Source organism: Lagopus leucura, unplaced genomic scaffold (genome assembly GCF_019238085.1).
Source record: "Lagopus leucura isolate 7727_CA_CO unplaced genomic scaffold, USGS_WTPT01 Super-Scaffold_810, whole genome shotgun sequence".
Classification (NCBI taxonomy): domain Eukaryota; kingdom Metazoa; phylum Chordata; class Aves; order Galliformes; family Phasianidae; genus Lagopus; species Lagopus leucura.
In genome coordinates this window covers 11,385,959-11,408,518 of record NW_024962261.1, presented here as the reverse complement: position 1 = coordinate 11,408,518, position 22,560 = coordinate 11,385,959, and the positions used below count along the sequence as shown (strand labels likewise).

Sequence of the window (22,560 nt, the reverse complement as noted above, 5' to 3'; positions counted from 1 at the left end):
GCTGGACATATAGTAAGGTATAATGTCTTCAAACTGAAAGCAGGCAGATTTAGATTAGATATTAGGAAATTCTTCACTCAGAGGGCGGCGAGGTCCTGGCACAGCTGCCCAGAGAAGCTGTGGATGCCCTATTCCAGGAGGAGCTCAAGGCCAGGTTGGATGGGGCCTGGGCAGCTGAGCTGGGGGGGATGCCTCTGTCCATGGCAGAACAGTTGGGACTAGATGACTCTTCAGATCCCTTCCAATTCAAATAGTTCTGTCATGCTATGATTATCAGGGAATAACAACTACTAATAGCTAAGTATAGCCAATGCTAGTAAAATAGAAAAATACTGAGAAAATGCTGATTTATCCGAAGGAATAACTTACTGACAAGCTTGCTATGATAAGTTGCCCTAAGGCTGTCTTTATTTTAGAATTTAGATTACTTCTCTCAGCTCAAGAAGTCAGAAACCTGCCTAACATAAATCCACAGTAATAGAACTGGCATTTTAGATATCCATTTATAAGTAGACATAACATACATCATGCTTCAGATCAAAATCTTGTCAGAAAATTGGATCGATATCCTTCTTGACAGAAAAGAGAATGTTTCACTTGCATAACAAGACTCACCTAGATCATATTTTACATAAATGTATTATGTACATTTAGTCCATACAAAACTAAATGTGAATAATACTTTACGGGTTCTCAGTTACTCTTTGCTGATATGGACAGGAAAAGTCATAGCCATGCAGATGCTATTCTTAGTGATCTTAATTTCAAAGCTTGTCTCAGTTTAAAACACTTATTGATTAACAAAGAAAAATCCATAATAAAAATATAGAAGTTGTCACAAATCTAAATCCAGATCATCCTTATACTGGAAAGTTTACAGAGTACTGAAGCTATTCTCTGGTACTACAGTTTGGTTAGTTATTAGTCTAAATTCATGGCATTTGTTTCCCTTAAGAAACTCCTGCAGGGTAGGGAACAGATAATTATTTTCCCTAGTAAAATTAAAACCAAATAAATGTCAAGTCCCACAGATTCTGAAAATAATAAATACTCAAAATTTTACAGAATGCATAGACCCTTGTCAACCTATGTGTCAGCCTAGATTTCAAGACAGTAAATGTGGAATACAGCAAACAAAAATTTCAGAGATGTGTCTAACAGGCAAGATAACAATGTAAAAAAATATTAGAATAAAAATATCCTTAAAAAAATAGTTCAGAGCCTTATTTAATAAACACATGAGATTATTCTCCATACACTGTTGGATATAATCTGTTCTAGTCACCTTCAGATATTATGAAAATTCATGCACATATATATCAGAAAACAAATCTTTTCCTGCAGAAAGTCACTCATGGTAATTATAAAATATCCGTTCATTTTAGACTTATTTTACCTACATCCCAGACACAGCAATGCATAGTGGTTTTTTTTGTTGTTGTTGTTGTTTTGTTGTTTTTTTTTTTTTCCAAAATACACATTCTATTAAGTCTGGATTTCCTTTGAATCTTTGCTTTTATCTGATTTCATTTGTTATATTGAAGGCTTTTTACCCTGTGGCATATTTTTCATTCTTGCTTTTTGTTTCGTGTAAAAGAAAGGATTTTATTCAAAATGCTAAGCTTTAATTTAATTTAGAGATTTACTACTTTTTTCAATTTTCACTTTGTAAAAGCTTTTTGACCCGTGAAGTGGAAGAACAATAAAAATGTGTTTTTCAGATCCTATGAAAGACTGGAACTATATACCTTTCACATGCCATAAATTTCAAAAGATTCCTTAAAGTGCTTTAGACATTGGAACACAAGACTGGAAAATTGCTAAGGAAAACACACAGATGGTTCTTGGTGTTCAATTTATCTTGGAACTGAGATGAAATGTGTTAAAAATAATCACTATTACTGGAAAAGTTATCAAATTATAACAATCTGATTGTGTTTTTAAAAATTGACTGTTGTCCACAATCCTGATTTAGCAGATCTCCCTGCACAATACTAGCTTTTATTCTTTATTATTTTTATAATACTTTCTAAGATCTTGAAGGTCACCTAAATTTTTAAATTAGTCAAAAAAATTATCCTGTGATAACAGGATAAACAGCCAGTGACTAAATACATAAGACATACTGAAAATACATTTGTATTGTTACTGGGGAAAAAAAAATATTACGCAGAGGTTTTCCTACAGATCAACTCAAATAACCACAAATACACTGAGCTTAAAAAATGATCAAAGACAAAAAATGATGTGTTTCTCTGATACACAAAATTTTTACAAAGGAATAAAATGATTACTGTTTACTGCAATGCCTTCCTTCAGTAAATTTCAACTAAATTCTGTAACTGATAACTGAGTTTTGCAGAAAATATATTTATTTTTCTTCTTAATTTCCTGTAGTGACTACAATGACAATGAAGGCGATAGCAACTTCCAGTAATGTCTGTTTTCCCTCCTAGCACCTGATCTAACTTGTTATTGGGTTAGTTTCTGAGTCCAAAGATACCAGCCTTTTTGAGGCAAAAATAAATTGTTCAGCAGGGAAAATTGGTAACTCAGTCAGGAGATCTGCAGGCATTCCAGCAGAGGACATGGGAATGTTATGTATAACAGGAAAAGTTTAAATTTAAACTGCTTATGGTGTGTTGTCACTTTTGCTAACAGGATGTATTTGCATATGTGGCCATTCAGAAGCTGGAAGGAAAAGTTCCACATTACTTGAATGAGCTATTTCTCTACAACCCATAAAAACAAACAGCTCTGTATCAGGACACTGCAGTTTCACTAGTGTGTTTAGCAATTTCTAAGTTCCATGAATTAAGCTTCTGCAGCTTGAGCATATGTTTAAAATCCAAATCTATTCCTTAAGACTGCTGTAGCTTAGTAAACTTAAGCAAGAGCTAATTCTTTATGTATACCTTGTAAGCTCTTAGAATACTTTTGAGAAACAAAATCAGAAAGCAGTGTAAACATTCAAGATTCACAGGCTGTGCTACTGAACAGGCGAGATGCTCCTGGCACCCTGCCTGCACTTAGGGGGCTGTTTCATTTGGGGTGCAAAGGTGCCTGCAGAAAACATTCACGCATCCACTTCATAAGGGTTAATGGATATTACAAGCTCTACTGAGAAACTGGCAGTGCCTGCAACTCACGTGAGCGTCTCACACAAACTGTGCCAAGCAATCCAGTTTCTGCCATATTCTGCATCTGCCAAGTATCATGAAGAAAACAGTAAGATTTGAAAACTTAACATCCACAAGTGAAATCTAACTGTAGCCGAGCTATTGCACCTTAGAAGTTTCCTTAACTGTATTTATAGGTTAAAAGATGGTTTTCTGATATTACAGCTTTAAACACCCTGCTTGAAATATTAAAGAAAAAGCCAATGCTTCTTTTCTTATGGTTTATAAAACCATGGAGCCAAATTATGCCTTAATGCCATCTGTTGTACCTCTGTGCCCTCGGACTATAGTACATTATACTGTACTCGGAGTATATATAGATTTACTATTAATCACCATCAGAATTACAGATGAAAATTTAGCCATTCAAGCAAACCTGAGACTAAAGAATCGAACAGAAAGTGCTTATTCATGTTTCCACAGGCAGTTCTAGCATATTTATATAAACCAGAAAAAAATACATGTTATTCCTTTTTTTCCTATATTACTCAGGCCAGCCGGGAACCAGTAATGCTGTATCGTTTGCAGTCAAGCCAGTGTAATATTGATTTTGGCCTTTTGCCCCTGCTTCAAGCTTATGCAGAAACTGTCCTATTGATTCTGACTGAATTATTTGTGGACTACTAGGCATGAGAAGAAAAACAAAGGGAATGTCCTGATTGCTTACTGGGGCTCCACATTAGACAATCAGGTCCATATTTTATGTTTTACAGCAAATACTGTTCTACTAAGGAGAATAGAAAATGGGCAGAAAAAGTAATTTACAAATGGAAAAGATAGTTTGATCAGTACTACACATCTGATAGCCAGTTATCATTGTATATAGCAACTTTTATAGAAGACTGCTTTATACATAGCCTTCTGTCAAAAATGTTCTCACACAACAACCAACTTGACACATGCAATTTAAAAATCTGATATAAAAAATAATCTAAGATAGGTGGGTTTGGTTGATTAATTGGTTTGCTGTCATGTTTTTTTGATAGAATCTATTTGTTCACATTTTTAACATACAAACAAGGCTATCTTTACCACCTTATCCTTTTTCTGTTTTACCCTCTCCTCAGACTAGAATTAATTAAATTGTTCTCCTGAAGTTCACAAACATTTCTTCAAAGTGATGCTGACAGCACACACATCATGCTGACTCACTTGATCTGAGATACATGTTCAGCATGTCTTCTGCCCACTCATTTGTCATTCATCTACTGTGCTCAGTCAATAACTTATTATTAGAATAACGTGTTTTGCATGAGTTTCATTGTTTCTTCTAGAATGGAAGGGTTCTGTTTACAAGAGACCACCTAATTCAATTCGTTTTTCCCTTCAGGTATATGTATGTTAGCATCGTCTCCTTCATTTCCCACCAAAAATCACTGCAAGCCAACAGTGAGTAACTGCAATACTTTTAACTAAAAAGAAAAAGCCTGAAGAAAAAATACATTTCACACAGACAACATTCTCCAGGGAGATATTAATTAATGAGTCAAATTTGGAAAACACATCTCAGTTTTACTCGCAGAAGAAAACATCCATTCCTATTTTCCTCTCAAGAAGGATGCAGGGTTTTCAGAAAGGCAGAGAACCTGAACGAGGGGAAAGTTAAGAGTAGATTTAGAAATAAGCACTGAATGAGGACAGCCTCAGAGAAAGAATACTGACAAAGTACCCTACTTAAATCTTCATCCCTTTCCCCTCAATTGAAAGCAATCATTGACCTATTAGGCTATTAGGAAGTAATGGTTGCCACATAAAGAAATGAGTCTCTGAAAAGTTTAGTCCCTGAAAAGATTACTAGACCATAGCACACACTGGTATGCAAAGATCAGGAGGAAGCCTTCTTATTCAGCTTTTACTGTACAATACACCAGTTTAGTCCATGCAATCACTCTGTCACTTTTAGAGAACACTGAAGTCTTTAGAATGCACTTAACTGCAATTACCTCCCAGGAATCCACTGCGCCATAGAAGCTACAGCATATGGTTTAAAAAAATGTTTTAAACAAAGTGGGTAAATAGAACCGAGAAACAACATGTAAAATTAACTGTGGGGTGTGTGGCATGGCACGTGGACAGAAACTGCTACAGGCCTTACTCTGTTCTCAGGTACTTACAATGAAATGACTCTCAAGTTGATGTGATCTGCACTGCAGCTCTCAGACACATAGACAAGGAAATTACACATGGCTAGCAACAAAGAGCAGCACTCAAAAGAACAACCTAGTGAAACCAACGTCTTACTTAAATTTGTGAACATGGAACAGGACAAATACGAAGCCAAATCTCCCAGCAACGTATGAACAAAACCCTTTCATCTCCTTAGCACGTTCCCCTTCTTCTTGGGCTAGGCCAGCACTCTGAAATAAATATCTGCAGTTCCAGTTAGCTGTAGCACCTGCAGAAGTCTTCAGAGGATCGCAAGACTCTCCAAAGATTGCACAGTTCAAAGGTGCACAAAGGCTCTCTCAGTTTCTGCCTATTATGTATTCACATGAGAAAATAATTTTGGTATTGAGACTGCCAAGACAAGCAGTCAAAGGCAGTGAACTGAAGAAGCAGCACGGGAAAATAGCTGTACACGTATTCAAAATGAATTATAACAGGCAGGTAAGGGAAACAGACTCTAGCAAATCCTGAGATAGAAATAATTATTTCCAGAGTGAGATATAGAGATTCCTGACTCACCTAAATTGCCTTTTCAGTGAGTTTCAGATCTGGAAATCTCAATAAATAATGGTATGTCCTCATTCTGTGTTGCATAGCAATGTTCGCTTTTAAAAATCTGAGTAGTTACAGAGAATCTCAATTCATAAGGCTTGAAGTTGAAGGCATAAAGTTCACAAGGCATAAAGTTATCATTTTTCAACAATTTCCTTTGAAAATTCTGCACACTAGATCAACATCTACATACAGAGTTGCCAACTATTTTATGCTTGAAGCAAAACTTTGCTTCTTTGTTTATGAAAAGAACCACTTGTAAGCATATACAAAGACCATACACTAAATATAATAACCTAACAGTGACAAGTTACAAGTTCTTTTTCGTGTAACTCGTTAATTGTTTCTCACCCCATATTTTATAAAATAAGCTGCCTTCACAACAGATCAGTTCCAGATAGAGTAACATTAGCACCTTGCCTGCAAAGCGAAACAAAACACGTTTCCCTATTTTTATTAAGTGGGGAAAAAAATGACAGTGAAAATAAATCCAAAATTCTTTTTGACCCGCTTACGATCTAGGTTTTTCCACAAGTACTATTTTTACAGGAATCTCCTACTAAGTAAACTCATAGCATAATATCTTTGCAAGACATCCACTCTGTTTTATGAATAAGATTTTCATGTCTGTGAAATTTAAATTATAAACCTTATTTATTTTTTATTAATGACTAAAAATATATATTCCTTTCAAGTGCATAGTTACTAACAGTGACCTGCTTTGATCGTGACTGTAACGAAGTACACGGTTGTAGTGTCAGCCTCAACATGACATTTCCTAACACCTTGTGAAGAGAGAGGAAAGAAAGAATAGATAACCTGTTATAATGAGCAAAAATCCAGAATTATTCTGAGAACCTCTGTTTGAGGTAAAGTGAAGAAAAAAATCAATTCATGGTCTACACAAATCATTACCTTAGACAGAGGAAGAGAACAGTACACAGAGATGCCACTTCTGCCACGGAGGAGTTTCTGTCCTCTGTCAGCACTCTCTGTCTTACTGCAGCCTGGCTCCTTGGCTACAGCACGTGGTTTTACAGTCAGCAGCTACAGAACAGTGGTAGTGACTAAAATGGTCATCAAATGCTATTATTGCAGTACTTCACTTCATGGATTTGATATTTTGCTGTGTTCTTGTATGAAGTATGTGACAGCCTCGAACTTCATAACTTTTTATTAAGCATGACCACCAGCTGATTGGTGTGTGAGTACAGCCATACACCAAGCAGTGATGGTACCAATCTGTCTTCCTCCTATGTGTGTCCCTCATACTCCTCTCTTGTTGTCCTCTTCTGTATACACTCTTAAAGCAAAGGGGAAGAGGAAAAGAGTTGGGGAAGGATCACCGAAGTGAGAAAAATAGAGAGAAACTGAGCCAACATGGAGGACCTATTAATGCAAGAAGGGAGCACAGCTCAGTTTAAAAAGCTGCAGTTTAAAAGCTCAGAGCTTTTAAATGCAACCTTGCACCATCATTCTTCATTCATCAAGAAAACAAAAAAATTGGGGACTTCATCATTCAAATATCATGTTGTTTACTTACAGCAGAAACTAAATTCTATCCTATTTGGCATATTTCTGAGCATTAACCATGATATTTAGTGCTGGTGCAGGGTAAAGTTGTCTGCAAGTAAACGGAGAAATATGAGAACACACATAGTAACTTGATAACTCAAACATCCTGACCAGAAAGCAGGAAACCAAGCACAGGATCAGTGATGATCTTCCCCAAAGAGGGGACAAAGCAGTGAAAAGAGCATAAGATAGGCAGAAGCAGGTGAAAACTCACCACTGGAGCAGTTGGGTCCTCCCCAGCCAGGCTCACACTGACAGGTGTTTGGAGCAATACAACGACCATGGACACATTTGTCAGCACAGTGAGCTGTCAGTGAAGGAAATATAAAAATAACAAGTTACAGCTCCTAGTATTAAAACAAATATTCAAAAATTACCCCCAATCATGATGTTTCATGCCTCCAACATTGTTTAAAAGCAAAATAAATAAGAATACATTAATGTTCGATGGCCTCCGTCAAAATATGCTTTCTAACCTCTGTCTCTTCTATTTTTTCATGTTTTGAAGGCTCCAGCTAAACTATATAGATATTATCATTCAAATATGTATACATGTAGAAAAGAGAAAATCATCCACATTTAGTGAAAAAAACAGTCCTATCATAATACAGGTTGGAAAGCTGTCTGGCCATGGTAGGGGGCAACTTGCTTTAAGTGTCACTGCTTGAGCAGACTGTTGAATCAGGACTGCCAATCTCAACCCACTCTGTTATTCTGTGAACCCAAGTCTTATGCCAAGGGAGATGGAAACCTCTGCAAGCAAAAAGAGTGTGGATAAATATGATTTGCAACATATCAGTATCTTAACATTGATTTTTTTTGAATGGTTGCACAGTTCAAAACTCTGATGACAATTAAGGCAAGCCACAGTGTGTAAATTTTATGAGTCACTGCAACCTCTATAATAGTGCTAAGTGAAGCTGCTTGAAACTTTTCATTATCAATACCCATTATGCTTTGCAAGCACATATATGTGCGTTTCTACAGTTATGGCTTATTCCAAAATAAGGCTTTCTTTTTAAACAAAACTTGAAATGGCTCCAATACCCAGCACACCAATACAACTTACTCAGAATGTGAGACACTGAAGAAATTGGCAATCAGCAAGTTGCTGGCAATATATTCATAAAGAAATGCTCTCAGCTTTCCAAAGTACATACAGTGTAATAATTTCCATCCAGTTCAAACAGGAATAAAACTTCAAAGATGTGCAAAGGATGAGAATTTTCTTATACCTTCATTTCCAGAAAAGCTGTGACAGGAATCTTACTGGTGTACCAATCAATACAAAGTGATCAATACGAAAAGACAAGGCTACGTTTACAAGAAGATTAATGAGATTATACACAAATTATTTATGTTTTTAAAGGATAGAAAATACTACACAATAACCAGGAAAAATAACTTGGTAAACTGCAAAAATTGCAATTTTTTTCCTAATTTGACATCATAAAGCAGGACAGTCATCTTTACATTTTGTGTGGCCATACAAAAAAGAAAGACACAAAGTGATAAACAGTATATATTACTAAAATCATTCATTATTTGAGATCACAGACATTAACTGCCTTTAAGTTAGTTTTATTTTTTTACATTTAATTACAACCTTTAAGTTTCCTTCTTAACTTTTATGCCTTACAAGCCACTTTTTAGATGTGCATTAAAATGATCTTCACTAGAAATTACCAGGGAGAATATGAGAATATTTGTAACTGTCCAGTAATACAAAGTACTAAAAAAAAAAAAAAAAAAAAAAAAAAAACCTATTTAATTATTCTCTACCTATTATGGAAATAGTTACTAAATAATACATCACACATTTACATTTTTTACAGCTAGACATGAATTACTTACATCTTTGAAGATTCTTGCCTAATAAGTTTTGCCTTTGGCACTTAGGGTTTTTCAGGGCCAATTGTGTGAAAAATCTTCCCAGTAAACCATAAGACAATATGTCTCTGTGTGCATGTGTGAAAACCTTAATGAATATCAACATGCAAAACCGAACATCATTAATAATGTATGCATTTTTGACATTCAAAACTCTGCTGACTCTACAAACTAGAATACATGTGGATAAGGAACACTGATGAACCTTACAAAATGTTTCTTCCAAACAAACTCAAAAATAGTTAAAATATGTGGCACACAAATATATAAAATCCCTTCTGAAAGTGGAGTAACATGTAATTCTTTACTTCGAAGAGGTTGAACTAAAGCCAAGAATGTTTCAAAGATGCTAAAAGTATATATATTTTTTAAATCCTGGTTTTCTTTTTTAAGTTTCTTAATGCCAAAAAAATATATCCAAACAAGGAACAATTTCCAACTATATTCCAGACATACATAAAAACCTATTCAGTAACCAAAAGAATTATTCTGTATACACTAACTAGTCTAACTGATTCTTGTTAACAGAACTATAGTTAACATTCCTAAGAGACTGTCTCTACCAAAATTTTTTGCAATGAATATGGGGAGGAGGGAATCATAATTTACTACATGATCTAAAAAATGTGCAAGGTGCAAGCAGTGTGAAGAGTACTAGAAAACAAGCTGAATAGGCCTAAATGACATCAGAAACAGTGAGAATTTTCTCATTCCTCTTACACAAGCTGTAAAGAAACACTTATGTGCAAGAGCAAATGAAAAACTTACTCCGAAATCTCTTTGATACTGAGCAGTGCAAAGAATCACCAAAAATTCACTGACAGCAGTAAATCATCTAAATCATACCTTGTTCCTTTCTAAGCAAAAATCAGTTATCATATGAAAAGCAATCAGAGATTGCAGTTGCATATTTGCTTTTTCATCTTATTTTCCCCATTCTTCTGTGTCTTATTGTTTCCTTTAAATCATCCCTAAAATTTTGCCTTGTCCAACTCACATACCTATACTTCAGCAGATCACATCTTTGCATTTTCATAAGCACAGGAGGAAGATATGCCTTTCCTAACTATACAGTATCATCACCCAACTTGAAGCATCCATAAAATATCCTTCCCAGTTCCCCAGACAGAGGGTCACCTGGCTTTTCAAGTTCTCTTCCTAGCTCTCGTGTTTCTGCCACCAGCCAAATAAAAATGCCCTGCTGAGCAAACTCAGCAACATGAATCACATTGGAAAGATGTGCCTTAAGTGTCAAAGCCACAATACCACATCAATACCACATCAATACCACATCAATACCACATCAATACCACATCAATACCACAATTACAGCAATCTGAAAATGAAGTGAGGCAAAGGCTTCTCAGAAAACAATCAATTGTAGACATTCTGCCTCACCACAGTTTTGGAAGGGATGCTTTTACCAAGGGAGCTAAGCCAGTCATACAAGAAACATAATGTATGTAATGCAATTTTAGATCAAGATGCCATTTTTACGTACTGATTATATGACTCATAATGATACCAAAGAGAGGAGGGAGATGGGAGATGGTGTTCAGCTCAAGAGAAGACTGCAATTCAAACACCTACATACATGCTGATGGACTCCAGCATACTGCTTGCTGTGGAGATGCCGACTGCTCCTCCTACTACTTTAAATATCACAGCTGAGAGGAGTAATTCCAGCATCTCATACAACTTCTGCATTGGAGCGTATATGAAGAGTGGAACATAAAACTTGAAATTTCTGAATGGCATTTTATGAATCTGTTCTCTATGATTAAGAAAGTGCCATGTAGTTATTTAATCGTAAGTCACCACTGACAATATTTAGACAGCTGTGCATTCCATTACCTAATGTAAAAAGACAGAAGAGTATTTCCAGTAATAAGTTGTGAAAAAGACTATTCTTGCCTTTAATTAAAGTTCATGCATGCATTTTTATATCTGTCATTTATTCCCTTTAAAAAAACAGACATAAATCAATTAAAATGAATAAAAGCTTGAAATATTTTGATTGTAATTATGCACATAGATAGATGAGCAGGAGAATCCACTACAGTTCCCAGATTAGACTTCCAGCTTTTGAACAAATGAGTCAGGTCTTCAAATAAACAGTTCCTTGAAGTCATACCTGATTTCATACCTGAAATCTCCTATTAAGTGAAATTCTGATCAACTTCAAGGAGAATTAATATTAGAAAGAACAGAGTGATAACTGAATGAAGTCTGTACTTTCAGTATTAAGTATATCTGCATATTATTAATTCACAGAAATTATTTCCAACAGAAGAAATCATAACAAATGTGTGACTCCATGCTTTGTCATTTCTGCTAATACCATTCTAACTATATTTGGATACCTACAGTCTTTGGAAAGAATAACTTGAAGAGTTACATCCCATTTTTCAGGAAAAATAAGCTTCTTCACCTGTTAAAGCTCTCAAAATTTTGTGAGTGATGTTTGAGTGCATAATTTATACTCAAAATTGAAAAGAATTCTTAGATATTGCACAAAAATTACCTCCAACTTCCTTTACCTTAATTAAAGCATGGTCTCTCAGCACTTTTTGTGTAAGATGAAATTCATGTACCTTTTAAACTGCATTATAAATGTGCCTTTTTCAAATGAAGTCTTTCCTTCTACACTGCATGTTAGAACAAATCCTTTGATCAATCCTTTTTTTCTGCTTTGATATCTGCTTTTTTGTTAAGGTGAATGGTATTCAATTACGTACATCAAGATAGATTCTTAATTCTCCCCATAGTCTGCCGATTTTCCATTTCCTGTCTTGGGGAAATTCAACAGGCTTAATCCTCCCTTAGTGCTCTTAGACTAACTAGACTGTTAGACCATAGAAATTGTATGTAAAGTTAATGTTCATGCTACCAAAATGCTGCAAGGATTAATCTACTTTGTCAACACACAACAAATCAACAGATATCTTAATGCCTGAACTCCTTCAACAAAATCAGATGGATTTTGTAAATGTAAAAAAAAGATGATTATGCTTTTATGTAAAACCATCCCAGTGCGGAACCCAGTCTAGCACCCATATGACAAATCTCCTTGAGATTGAGAACAAAAAGTGACAGCAAATTATTTGGAATAAATAAAAGACTAAGCATGGAGTTTTTAAGTCTCTCAGTGAATTGCTCTATAGAACTTGATAAAATGAATCTACCTTTGAATCTGCCTGCAGAGCAGATCACCTCAGGAAATCCATTAGGTCTAACCATGAACTACTTTCATGCCATATCTGAAGAAAACCTATAAAAGTATTCTAAAAAATGCACTGCAATCATTAAGAGAAAATAAATAAATAAAGGGGAAAAAAACAACAACAGCCAAGCTACAGTTGGCCTGCCCTTCTGCAGCTGTCAATAGTGAAGCCAGAAATCAGAAACTCCATCTCCTTTTAAACAGCAGTTATATAAGGAGTTTACAGAACAATGTAGCAGTGGAAGTACTGAGATCCTCCTTCCTGCTCATTAACATTCTAGTACTGATGCCTAATGCAGTGCTGGAATTTAAGTAAATTTAAGTAAATTTAAGTAAAAATATTGGATATTTTATCCACCTGAACACAAACTCAGGTGGCACAACTACTTAAGGGTGGCAAAGTTTGTGTTTGGAATGACTGAATACTCCTTGCTGTTATTACCTTACTCTGCAAAAGCATCTGTCTACTGGCCAAAGGTTACATAGAAAAAATACTGCTTTGTCATATTTATTAACATAATTTAAAATACTGAGCTTAAGTGAATCTATTCAGTCTGGACTCAGAAAGATTCTGAAAAGTATGTATTTATAACACATAAAATTCAGAGTACGCTTTTATGTGACTACTGGTCATTCTTTTCCTACATGAGTACAACATTTAGAGCCTTCAGCAGTGTAAGACTACCACATTTTTACAATGGCTTCATACAATGATAAGCAATTTTATTCCCATAATAAGCAGTGAAATAGCACTACCGTTAGTAAGCAGTTACCATAGGGGAATAGCAAATTGTGAGTGTTCAAGCTGTAAATTCCCAATTAGTATTTTCAAAAGGAAGTCACAGGATTTCAGTTCATCACTGTATGCAGTGAAGTGTTGACTAATACCCAAATCATCTACCAGTAGGATTTTCTAATTGAGCTTTTTAAATCAAGAAGTCAAATAAAGGAGCAAATACAGAACAGCATATCAACAGCACATGTATTTTACTGTTCTATTGCCATTTTTCTCCTCTACATCCTCCCCAAAGAAAAAAATAATCCACACTATGGAAACAACTCCAACAGAAATCCTGCCTGCATTGCAGAGCAGCAATGACAAGAAAGAAGATATAACACTTGTTTCTTATCCTCTTCTGTCTTAACATACAAAAAAAAGAGGAAGTGCATGTATGTTTTTTCAATATGGTCATGATTTTCTTCTAGAGAAACAATTGGTGTTGGCTTTTCAACAGTGACATTTATGCTTCAGTGACGGGGGAAGAGTGTTCCTCATGTCACTATCCCTTACAAGTTAATTCCAGTTGAAAACATCACACTTATTTTCCAAGTTAAAATGGTCAACCAGCCATATCACACTGTATGCAGGTAAAGTCTACTCCAGTATGTGTTAAGTGTAGCATGTATAGTACAGAATGTATAAGTTCTTTACTCCAGAACGTATGAGTGAAAAAAGCTAGCTGAACATAAAGCACAAAATGTTTCCCTTACTGTGTTAAACATTAAGCTCCTTCATTTTCCCTGAGGAAATGGAGCTCTCACTTGAACTGGTGGTCATGAGTGAAGGACCCTCATGCTCATGCAGGTCAATGACTGCAGATTCAAATAAATGCAAAGTTAGCTCCACAGGAGAATTTTAATTCTTATGTAATTTTAAATATGAATCAGAGAGAACAAATTAAGAAACTCACATTTATACTGAATAAATAAATTCAATGTATGTACTGATAACTAATTTTCAGACTAAAGACTTATCTGCTTCACTGTGTTCTCCTAAACTTGGTAGCAAAATCCAGTGGCAAAGACAAATCTTTCATTATCCACAATTTTGTAGGTTTTGCTGGAGGAGGTTTTGCTCCTCCAAACGCTGGAGGAGGTTCACCACTGTCACTGTAGCAGTAAGGGAAATGATAAAGCAATGAATGCGTCTCTATTTCTCACAATCTTGAGAAAAAAGCACTAGGTAAAGCACCATAATGCAGGCTGGAGGCATTAGGCTGGAGACACGGTGAGTTTAGCCAGGGCCTCATCCAGGGCTGCACTGTGTAGGCCAGCCAGTCCACGTCTTGGCTGAAAGAGGCAATACTAGGAACAGCTGAAAACTAAGGAATGGAGATAGCTGTTTTCCCATTCAGAGCATTCCCATTTTGCTCCCTAAAATTAATACAAGTATACGCACATACACAGTATAGCAAATGACAGCATAATCACACGACTGTCTCTGAATAACTGAGGCTCTGGTACCTCACCTCCTACAAGTCATCCACCAAAAGGGAGCGAGCCAGGCAATAAACACACAGAATATCAAAGCAAAAAAAAGCTAGACTTACGGACACACATTTCTCTGCTTTCATAAAATCCAGGGCAGCACTGGGATTTACGCTTGTACATCGTTTTTTCACCATGTCTGTAGGCAATGCGGTAACTGATTCTAAAGGAAAGAATGAATGGTTGTTGCATACATTTCACTTTGAAAATTTATATTCTTACGTATCTTCAAAAATCTACAGCCATTAGTAAAAGAAGAAAAACACTCCGAGAAGAGACCTTTATTTATCTGTTGCTGAATTCAAGAGTCTTTGTGGTTCCCCCAAAAAACTTATTTCCATGGGTGGCCAGACAACAGTAAAGTTAAGCATTCTAGCTACTTAAGCAATGCACAAACAGGAGTATCACTGCCTTCACAACTAGCAACCCCGAAGAAGATTAAAAGCTAGCAAAACAAATCTATTTGCTGTATCACTAATGGAATCAGTTTCCAAGGTAGAGACTTCTGGGATTTATTCTTACAAGGGTGAGTTGGTTTCTATAGGGACAGAGACATTGCGCTGGTTAAGTGCTGGTTAATGCACTTCAAGATATCTTGAATTGTTCCTTAGATATATTTAAAAGCCATCTGGATGTGATGCAGGACCATTTGTTCTAAGAGGCTCTGCTTGAGCAGAAGGATTGGACAGATTACTTCTAGACATCATCAAATAATATACTTCCCTTCCGAGTAACATACACTTTCCCCAGAAAATAAGGTTCAAAGCAGCAAGGTGCCTCCTAACATTTTGGAACAAATACGTCTGACAGGATCTGGGGAAATTAATTTAATTTACTGCATACTTTTTTTCAAATTTGTTCTTTTTCTGTTAGATATCTATAGGGTGATATACCCTAACCTGCCAATAAAATTTATGTGAATTTGCTTGGGTTAGGCATTTTCCAGTTGTCAGATACCTTACACATTACACAAAGTCGCTATAGTTAAAAGATCCTATATATTATGCTATATTTCAACAGAGATAAGTTCTCTACAAATACATACAATACCAAGATTTTGACAATATTAGCAATTATACATCACCTGTGTCGTGTGCACTTAAACCAGTTTAGGATGTCAGTACAACTGGTGTAGTAAATTTGATCAAAAGGATGTGGATATGACTCTTGCACTGTAACTGAATAACTGGGGAGAGACAGAGAGAGGCCAGACATATTATTAAGCAAGTGTTTTACGGTAATAATTACTGAAACAGATAAAACAATTGTGCTAACCAACAGTCTGTTCAGGAGTCAGAAATTATATTTTAGTCCATACTTTTTGTTTGCTTGTTTTCTATTTAATTTTGAACAGAGAGCCTTTTTTCAGAAGTATATACTGAATGTCTTTTACTGCTTTCTGCCAAAATATGAGTGTGGTGCCCTAGAAATAAATCTGTGCTCTGAAATCCAGAGCCTCCAGAGCTGTCATTGGGGCCAGAGGAAGAGATCTTCTGCTGCAGCAGGGAAAAATATTGAATCACCCTAGAAAACTCTTGTGCAGACTGTTTGTGCTGGCAGCCTGTCAGTCTGTGGTTGCGTAAAAGAGTTAGAAAATATGGGAATGCGTGATCTCTCCCTCTTGTAGCACTGGTTCCCAGGAGCAGTCAAAACACTTGGTGAGTGTACAGCCCATCTGAATTTCCCTGCCACCTTTGACCCCTCAGCACCTACTACAGGGTAACAACCACAATCTCCTCCTACTGCTATCACCTATACTGAGAGAAAACATATCCAGATCCATTCACTCCTCACTTCTCAGAACTTGCTCCCCATTCTCCCTACTCCCTAAAAAGGCAAGCATCTCTAATTCGTCCAGCTGTAAGACAGCCTGACAAAACGTCTGTGCCTGCTTGTTGCTGAACGCCACATCCAGCTCATCTATTTTTGCTGTGATCAGAGTTCATCCGTGAAGATCATTTTATTACAGAGCTGGTAGGTTTACAGCACTGCCACTGAGAGCAGCAGCAACAAACTTGTATCTGGAGGCTTTACTCTGCTGTAGCTGTATTCATTCCCCTGCTGCCCGTTCTAAGAAACAGCACCAGTTTCAGGAAGTTCACTTGCAGCTCCTCCTCATTTCTGAGGCTTAAATAATTAGAGAAAGATAAAACTTTATTCAAAAACTCAATGTGCTTGATGAACATTTTTTCTTCTGCAGACTTTCATCATTTTATAACGTTATGCTATGTAAACGTTGCTGTTTTTTGCCATTTTGTTTTCAGTACTTTATGTCTTCCCTCAAAACCTCTGTTATGGATAAAAAAGATATACAATGTGGAGTAGCATCAAGTAATAACCTCAACTTGAGCCTGAATGTGGTAAACAGGTATTTAGTATGGTAACTTCATGTACCAAATATTGTATATACTCAATTGCACGCAAAGTTTCTGCTCCTACCCTTGCTTAACACAAGCTGAGATTAATTGCTGAGGAAAATCCTTAAGTGCATTTTTTTATATGCCGACTTTATAAAAAATGAAATACAAGTTTCAACTTTTTCTGCAAAGATTTAGCCATATCAATTGCACATAAATGTACAGTGGCTCAGCAGCATTCCCATCATAAAATACAATTTACTTCCAGTGAAGACAATACTTATGTTTTCAAATGAACACTTAGACTAGCTCAGGAAATAGCTGATCAGTCATGGCCTTAATAAAATAACAGCAGTGAGACATTCAGGCCTTGTTTCACTACCACAATCTTCACTCAAGAAAAGTACAACAAATGCTTGCAGTTCAACCTCTGCTACCCACTGTGAGCATTCTACTTGCAATTAACATGAAATTCGTGAACAAATTGATTAACTAAATGCATGAATTTATAGCTGTATGTTACAAATTTCTGAACCTCATCAAAAAAATTAAACAACAAATTTTAATTTGGATTCCAAGAATGTTGAAAAGGAAAGAATCAGCATAATCAAATTTGGCCAAACTCCAATATGGCTAATTGCATTTTGCATATGTAAAAGCTCCTTTTCACTTAAATAAGAAAAAAGCTTTGATCCCTTTCTTGTCCTTAGATGGTTCTGTAACACTGCCTGTGCAACTGTTGTGGTTTTTGCATTCTAACTACTACCACAAAGATGGCTGCATTTCACTCCAGCATGAAAGTCTTTTACTTACCCTGAAGTTACTCTGCCCATGTGTTAGCATAATATTTTATTCCTAGTTCATTATTCGATTGAAAGTTTTAAATCACTTAAAATGTGTTAAGTAAAACATACTAGTAAAACATACATTATTACAATCAGTATTTGTATCAAGTTTTCTGTTGAAGAAACTATTACCTTTCCCAGTGGCTACACACATTTGGATCTTCAAGATTCAAAGATAAAGTTGTTCCCAGCCAATGGTACAGGAGAATAATTGGGAATCCAAAAAGGGAGTTCAAATGAAGAAACATCTTTTCAAAAAGGTAGCCTGTAAAAAAATATATATATATTTATGATTTATGAAGATATTATACAAATGATAAAGGAGCCAAAACTAACTAGTTTTATTTATTAGGATATATATAATCAATGGTTTGGTGGTAAAAATCAGTGGGTACTTCAAGAAACACATGATGCCTGCCCAGCAGCAGTAAATACATGCCCATTTTTGGTAGAAAACAAATGGAATCATTTTCTGCAAGTGGCTGGGCAGCCATCACCAAATCGCAGTCAGTCAGACTCAGACCGCTTCATGGTGGTTGTCCTACCAGATAACTGATACAGACAGCTGTAGTTTAAAGGAAATGCTAGAGCCTCCTGAAGACCACAACAACAAAAATACCCCCATTAAAGATTTGGCTGACAACCTGTCATCAAAAAAGCCTGAACTTACTCAAAAAAGTGATTTGTGCTTCCCCATTGATGGATAGCAGCATCAACTTTTTCAGAACTGCAGATAAAGACCTTAGGCAGCTTCAGTTGATGTGGCACTTTCTGTTAAAACCATATCCCTGAAATTATGAACAGGTTTCACAATAGAGCCTCTCTAAAGATGCCTAAGCACTGAAAACCTGGGCCGGCAAGGGTGCAGTGCCCAGTGTCTGCTCAGGAAAGGCTGCATCTCAATACCTGGTGCTACCTCAATTTTAGCTCATGCACAAAACACCTCCCCACAGGGGATAGGGAAAGGTGTCATATGATCTTCTATTAATTCTTCAAGATGTTAGACAACACTATTAGTAGGTGCAACATTAGTTCAAAATTAGTGCAAAAAATGTTACAGTGCCTTTTACTAACTAGTGAATAATTCCTATGCAAACAAATTAATTAATGAGAGGAAGAGTTTCAATCAATTTGCTTTAAATCGTCAAAAGACAGTGTCTCATTTTATTCTAGTGTTATTGCTCTTTTAAGTCAAATTCCCCATATAGCCTGCATAAATATCTCCTTCATTACCAGTTTTACAATTCCCAAATAGAAAAAGCATTCTGCTCATAAATGAATTACCTTAATAACATAAAAATCTAGAAGACTATCTCAGTACTCTGAGTCTGTCTTAGATTTCAAGCAATGTTTTAATTTACATACCAAATCACGTAGAACTTGACTTACCTTAAATTCATAAATGCCAGAATGAAAGCTGGCAGAAGATAATCTGTAATGGCTCAAACTACCCTTCCTCCCCTTCTGGGAAACATTTGACCTTATATCTCAATTTTCAAACAAATTTTAACACTATATTTCTTCTGAGATTAAAAAAAAAAAAAAAAAAAAAAAAAAAGAGAGATAACTGAGTCTAATCTGCAGGATAATAAGAAGAAAACTTTTGGTTAATGTACTTTTTTTTCAAATATTACAAATACTTCTAACAAAGTAAAATAATTGAAAACAGAAATTTATTATTTTAAATATTGTAGAACAGGTAAGAGCAAAACACACCAATTACTTATTTTAAGAGAAAACAGGCTACAAATCCATGAAAATAAGGAGATGGAATAGTCTTACTTTACAGGACGCTCTTCAGAAGTCGACATAAAAAAACTCAGAAGGAAAATACTGTATTTAAGATAGTTGGGAATGCAGAGATGATCCCATTTTGCTAAATCTCTCTTGAAAAATCATGGCTGCTGAAGGACATTTCACGGTCTGTTTCTCTGCATAGCAGAGTAGCCAATGTGGAGTTGTTTAAGAAGGAATAAAAGCAGATGTATTTTCAACTAATAATTTCAAGAAAGTGGCCATTTCCCTCATTAGAAATAGTCACTTTGATTATGCAGACTGTAAACTGTATTTCTTTTTTTTTCTTCTTCTCAACTTCAGTAATTTTCCTTTTGGATACATTTAACGAAGTATAAAATTAATGAAATAAAATTAAAAAAAAAAAAATTTGCATGAACCCCCTAGTGTACAACTTGATTGCATTCCCGATCTTTTGCTTAATTATTAAGGAAAATCAAAACAGAAAATCAGCACCACTGATTAGCATTGCTAAAGTGTTTATATTAGCAATAAAAAATGCAGATGACTGATTTAACTCTTGATGTCTTCAGTTAGCACTGAGATACCCTTTGCAGAAATTCACTTTTCTTCTTACATTTTGCTTAAACCATCTCACCCAATAATACATCAGTGTCCTCACTATCTACATCCAGTGTAACTTGATTTAAGCAATTAAAATGTTCAGGCTGCAGGACGCCTTATCTCTGTAACTCAGTGATTAGTAGAAGTGAGAGGGAAATAATAACACACACTAAAACTGACAGCTCCTCTGGCCTGCTACATAATATTGTGTAATTCATGTTCCCAAGCCATAAACTCTTTCTATCAGGCATCTACAGAAAACTTGAAAATCTAATTACCCTAAAACTTGGAGTAAAAGCCATCTTCATTTGCATTCGAGAAGGACCTTTAAGGTAAGTCCTGTGCAGTGAGGTGACAGTCTGTTTAGATAAGACATATCTCTGTTTCCATGGGCTTTAATGCAGTCCCACAGTTTTAAAATGTGAACAAGAAAGCAATACCACTGCATGAAGCATCTGCAGATTACTCCCATACGCTTCTGTGTTCCTATTAAATATACTTAGCTCATGATACGTCTACTTTATCAAATCAAGATATTAATAGCCATCAATAACAGCCATATTAACAAATTGAACATCCCAAGGCATATTGTAATTACTAACAAGCTCATTTTTAAGATGGAATAACAGGTGTATCCTAAAAATATACTCCCCAAAATTATGAATGCTCACCTAAAACACTTCAAATGTGAGCATCTACATGAACTACATTAATCCCACCAGTAAGCAGATGAAAAAGCCTGTATGTATATGATATATAGGCATAAACAAAGCTAACAAGTGCTGTCATCTGAGATTTTTAGGCACTTGCTCTGTGAACACCAGCAGTGTTGATACTCTGCACACATTCTGGTTTGTTATTGTTTTTTCTATACAATGTTGGATCAAAACCAGAATAAGTAAAAAAAAAAAAAAAAAAGAAAGAAAGAAAAAAAGAAAAAGAAAAACAAATCATTTTCCTCTGACTACTGAATACTGAGATGTGATTTCAAATGAGTTTCTCTGCCTGCTTCAAGCAGGGCTACAAGCATGACACAGAGACACAGCTATTCCTTAGACTGGTCTGCACAAAAGGTAAATGGGTGGAACTGGGGGAGAAGGGGAAGATAAAGCAATGCAAAGCAAAAAGTGAAGCTTGCTCAAGGCTGTGAACAAATTTTTTATGGTCAGCAAAATCAAACCTTGCTGGTGAATCAAGCAGGATTAGAACTGCACTGGCAACAAAGAATACGATGATACAGTTGCTAAAATGACATAATGCACCCAAGACTGAGGGAAATGCTGATGTAGCTTTCTCATTAGTTTTGCAAAAGCATTTTTACACTGCAATATAAAAAATGCAGCAGGAATATGCAATTTAATTAGAGGATGAACTTCAGGATATTAAGCTCTTTCTATACTCTGTTGTGATATCTGGAAAATTTTACAACACATAGTTCTGTCTTTTTGCAGTGGCACGGCATGATATGTCAGTGTTCTCTGGGCTGCAGTTCAATGGGTTGTTTAAATTGCACTTACACTGAATTATTCTCTATGTACAGTAAATCCTATTTTAAAAAATCTTCATTCTGTCTGTCACAGATGAACTCTGACTGAATTTGTAAACTGCATAGTCACTACTAAAGATTCTGTTGCTGATAGCTCTGTCCTTACGATCTCAAGGCCGTGAAAAAGGAAGGGGCCCATAACAGACTGCTACCAGCATGTAGAAATTACAGCCCCAGATGAGATAAAGACATTCTGTAAAGATCTTCTGGTGAATTTTTTGGTCCTTTAGTTCCTACTTAGTTCCTGATACCTTCATGCTGTTCTCACTCCCAAGGTTCAGATCCTCTACCAGATCCACAATTTGTTTATAAAATCATCTCTTACACGGCTGATGTCAAGTGAAGCAAAATCTGAGCCTGACCTAATCTTGTCAATAATGATTAGTCCCATGTTAAATTCTATGAAGAAAATCTGATTGCTTTCATTGATTGCATTAGAAAATTAATAGACGGAAGAGCAGAAAGCAGTTCTCCTTTGGAAATCAGTTGGATAATGTCACATGAAATCTCACTCATAAAATAAATACAAACTAACCTTGAATAGCAGCATTATCACATAAACCCTAGATGTCTGGAAAAACTTAAAAAAAAAACAAAAACA

General features: G+C 35.7%; 1 protein-coding gene across 2 annotated transcripts in view; it reads right to left on the bottom strand.

The window, feature by feature from the left end:
* Positions 1-22,560, bottom strand: part of MEGF10 (multiple EGF like domains 10) — a 96,278-nt gene that overhangs the window by 52,960 nt on the left and 20,758 nt on the right. For both annotated transcript variants that reach the window (XM_042866268.1, XM_042866269.1), the window contains exons 2-5: positions 18,188-18,320; positions 15,938-16,039; positions 14,916-15,016; positions 7,687-7,779 (exon numbers count right to left, since the gene is read on the bottom strand). In XM_042866268.1, the coding sequence (XP_042722202.1) occupies positions 7,687-7,779; positions 14,916-15,016; positions 15,938-16,039; positions 18,188-18,303 (412 nt within the window). In that variant the 5' untranslated portion in view covers positions 18,304-18,320. The remainder of the gene's footprint in view (positions 1-7,686; positions 7,780-14,915; positions 15,017-15,937; positions 16,040-18,187; positions 18,321-22,560) is intronic.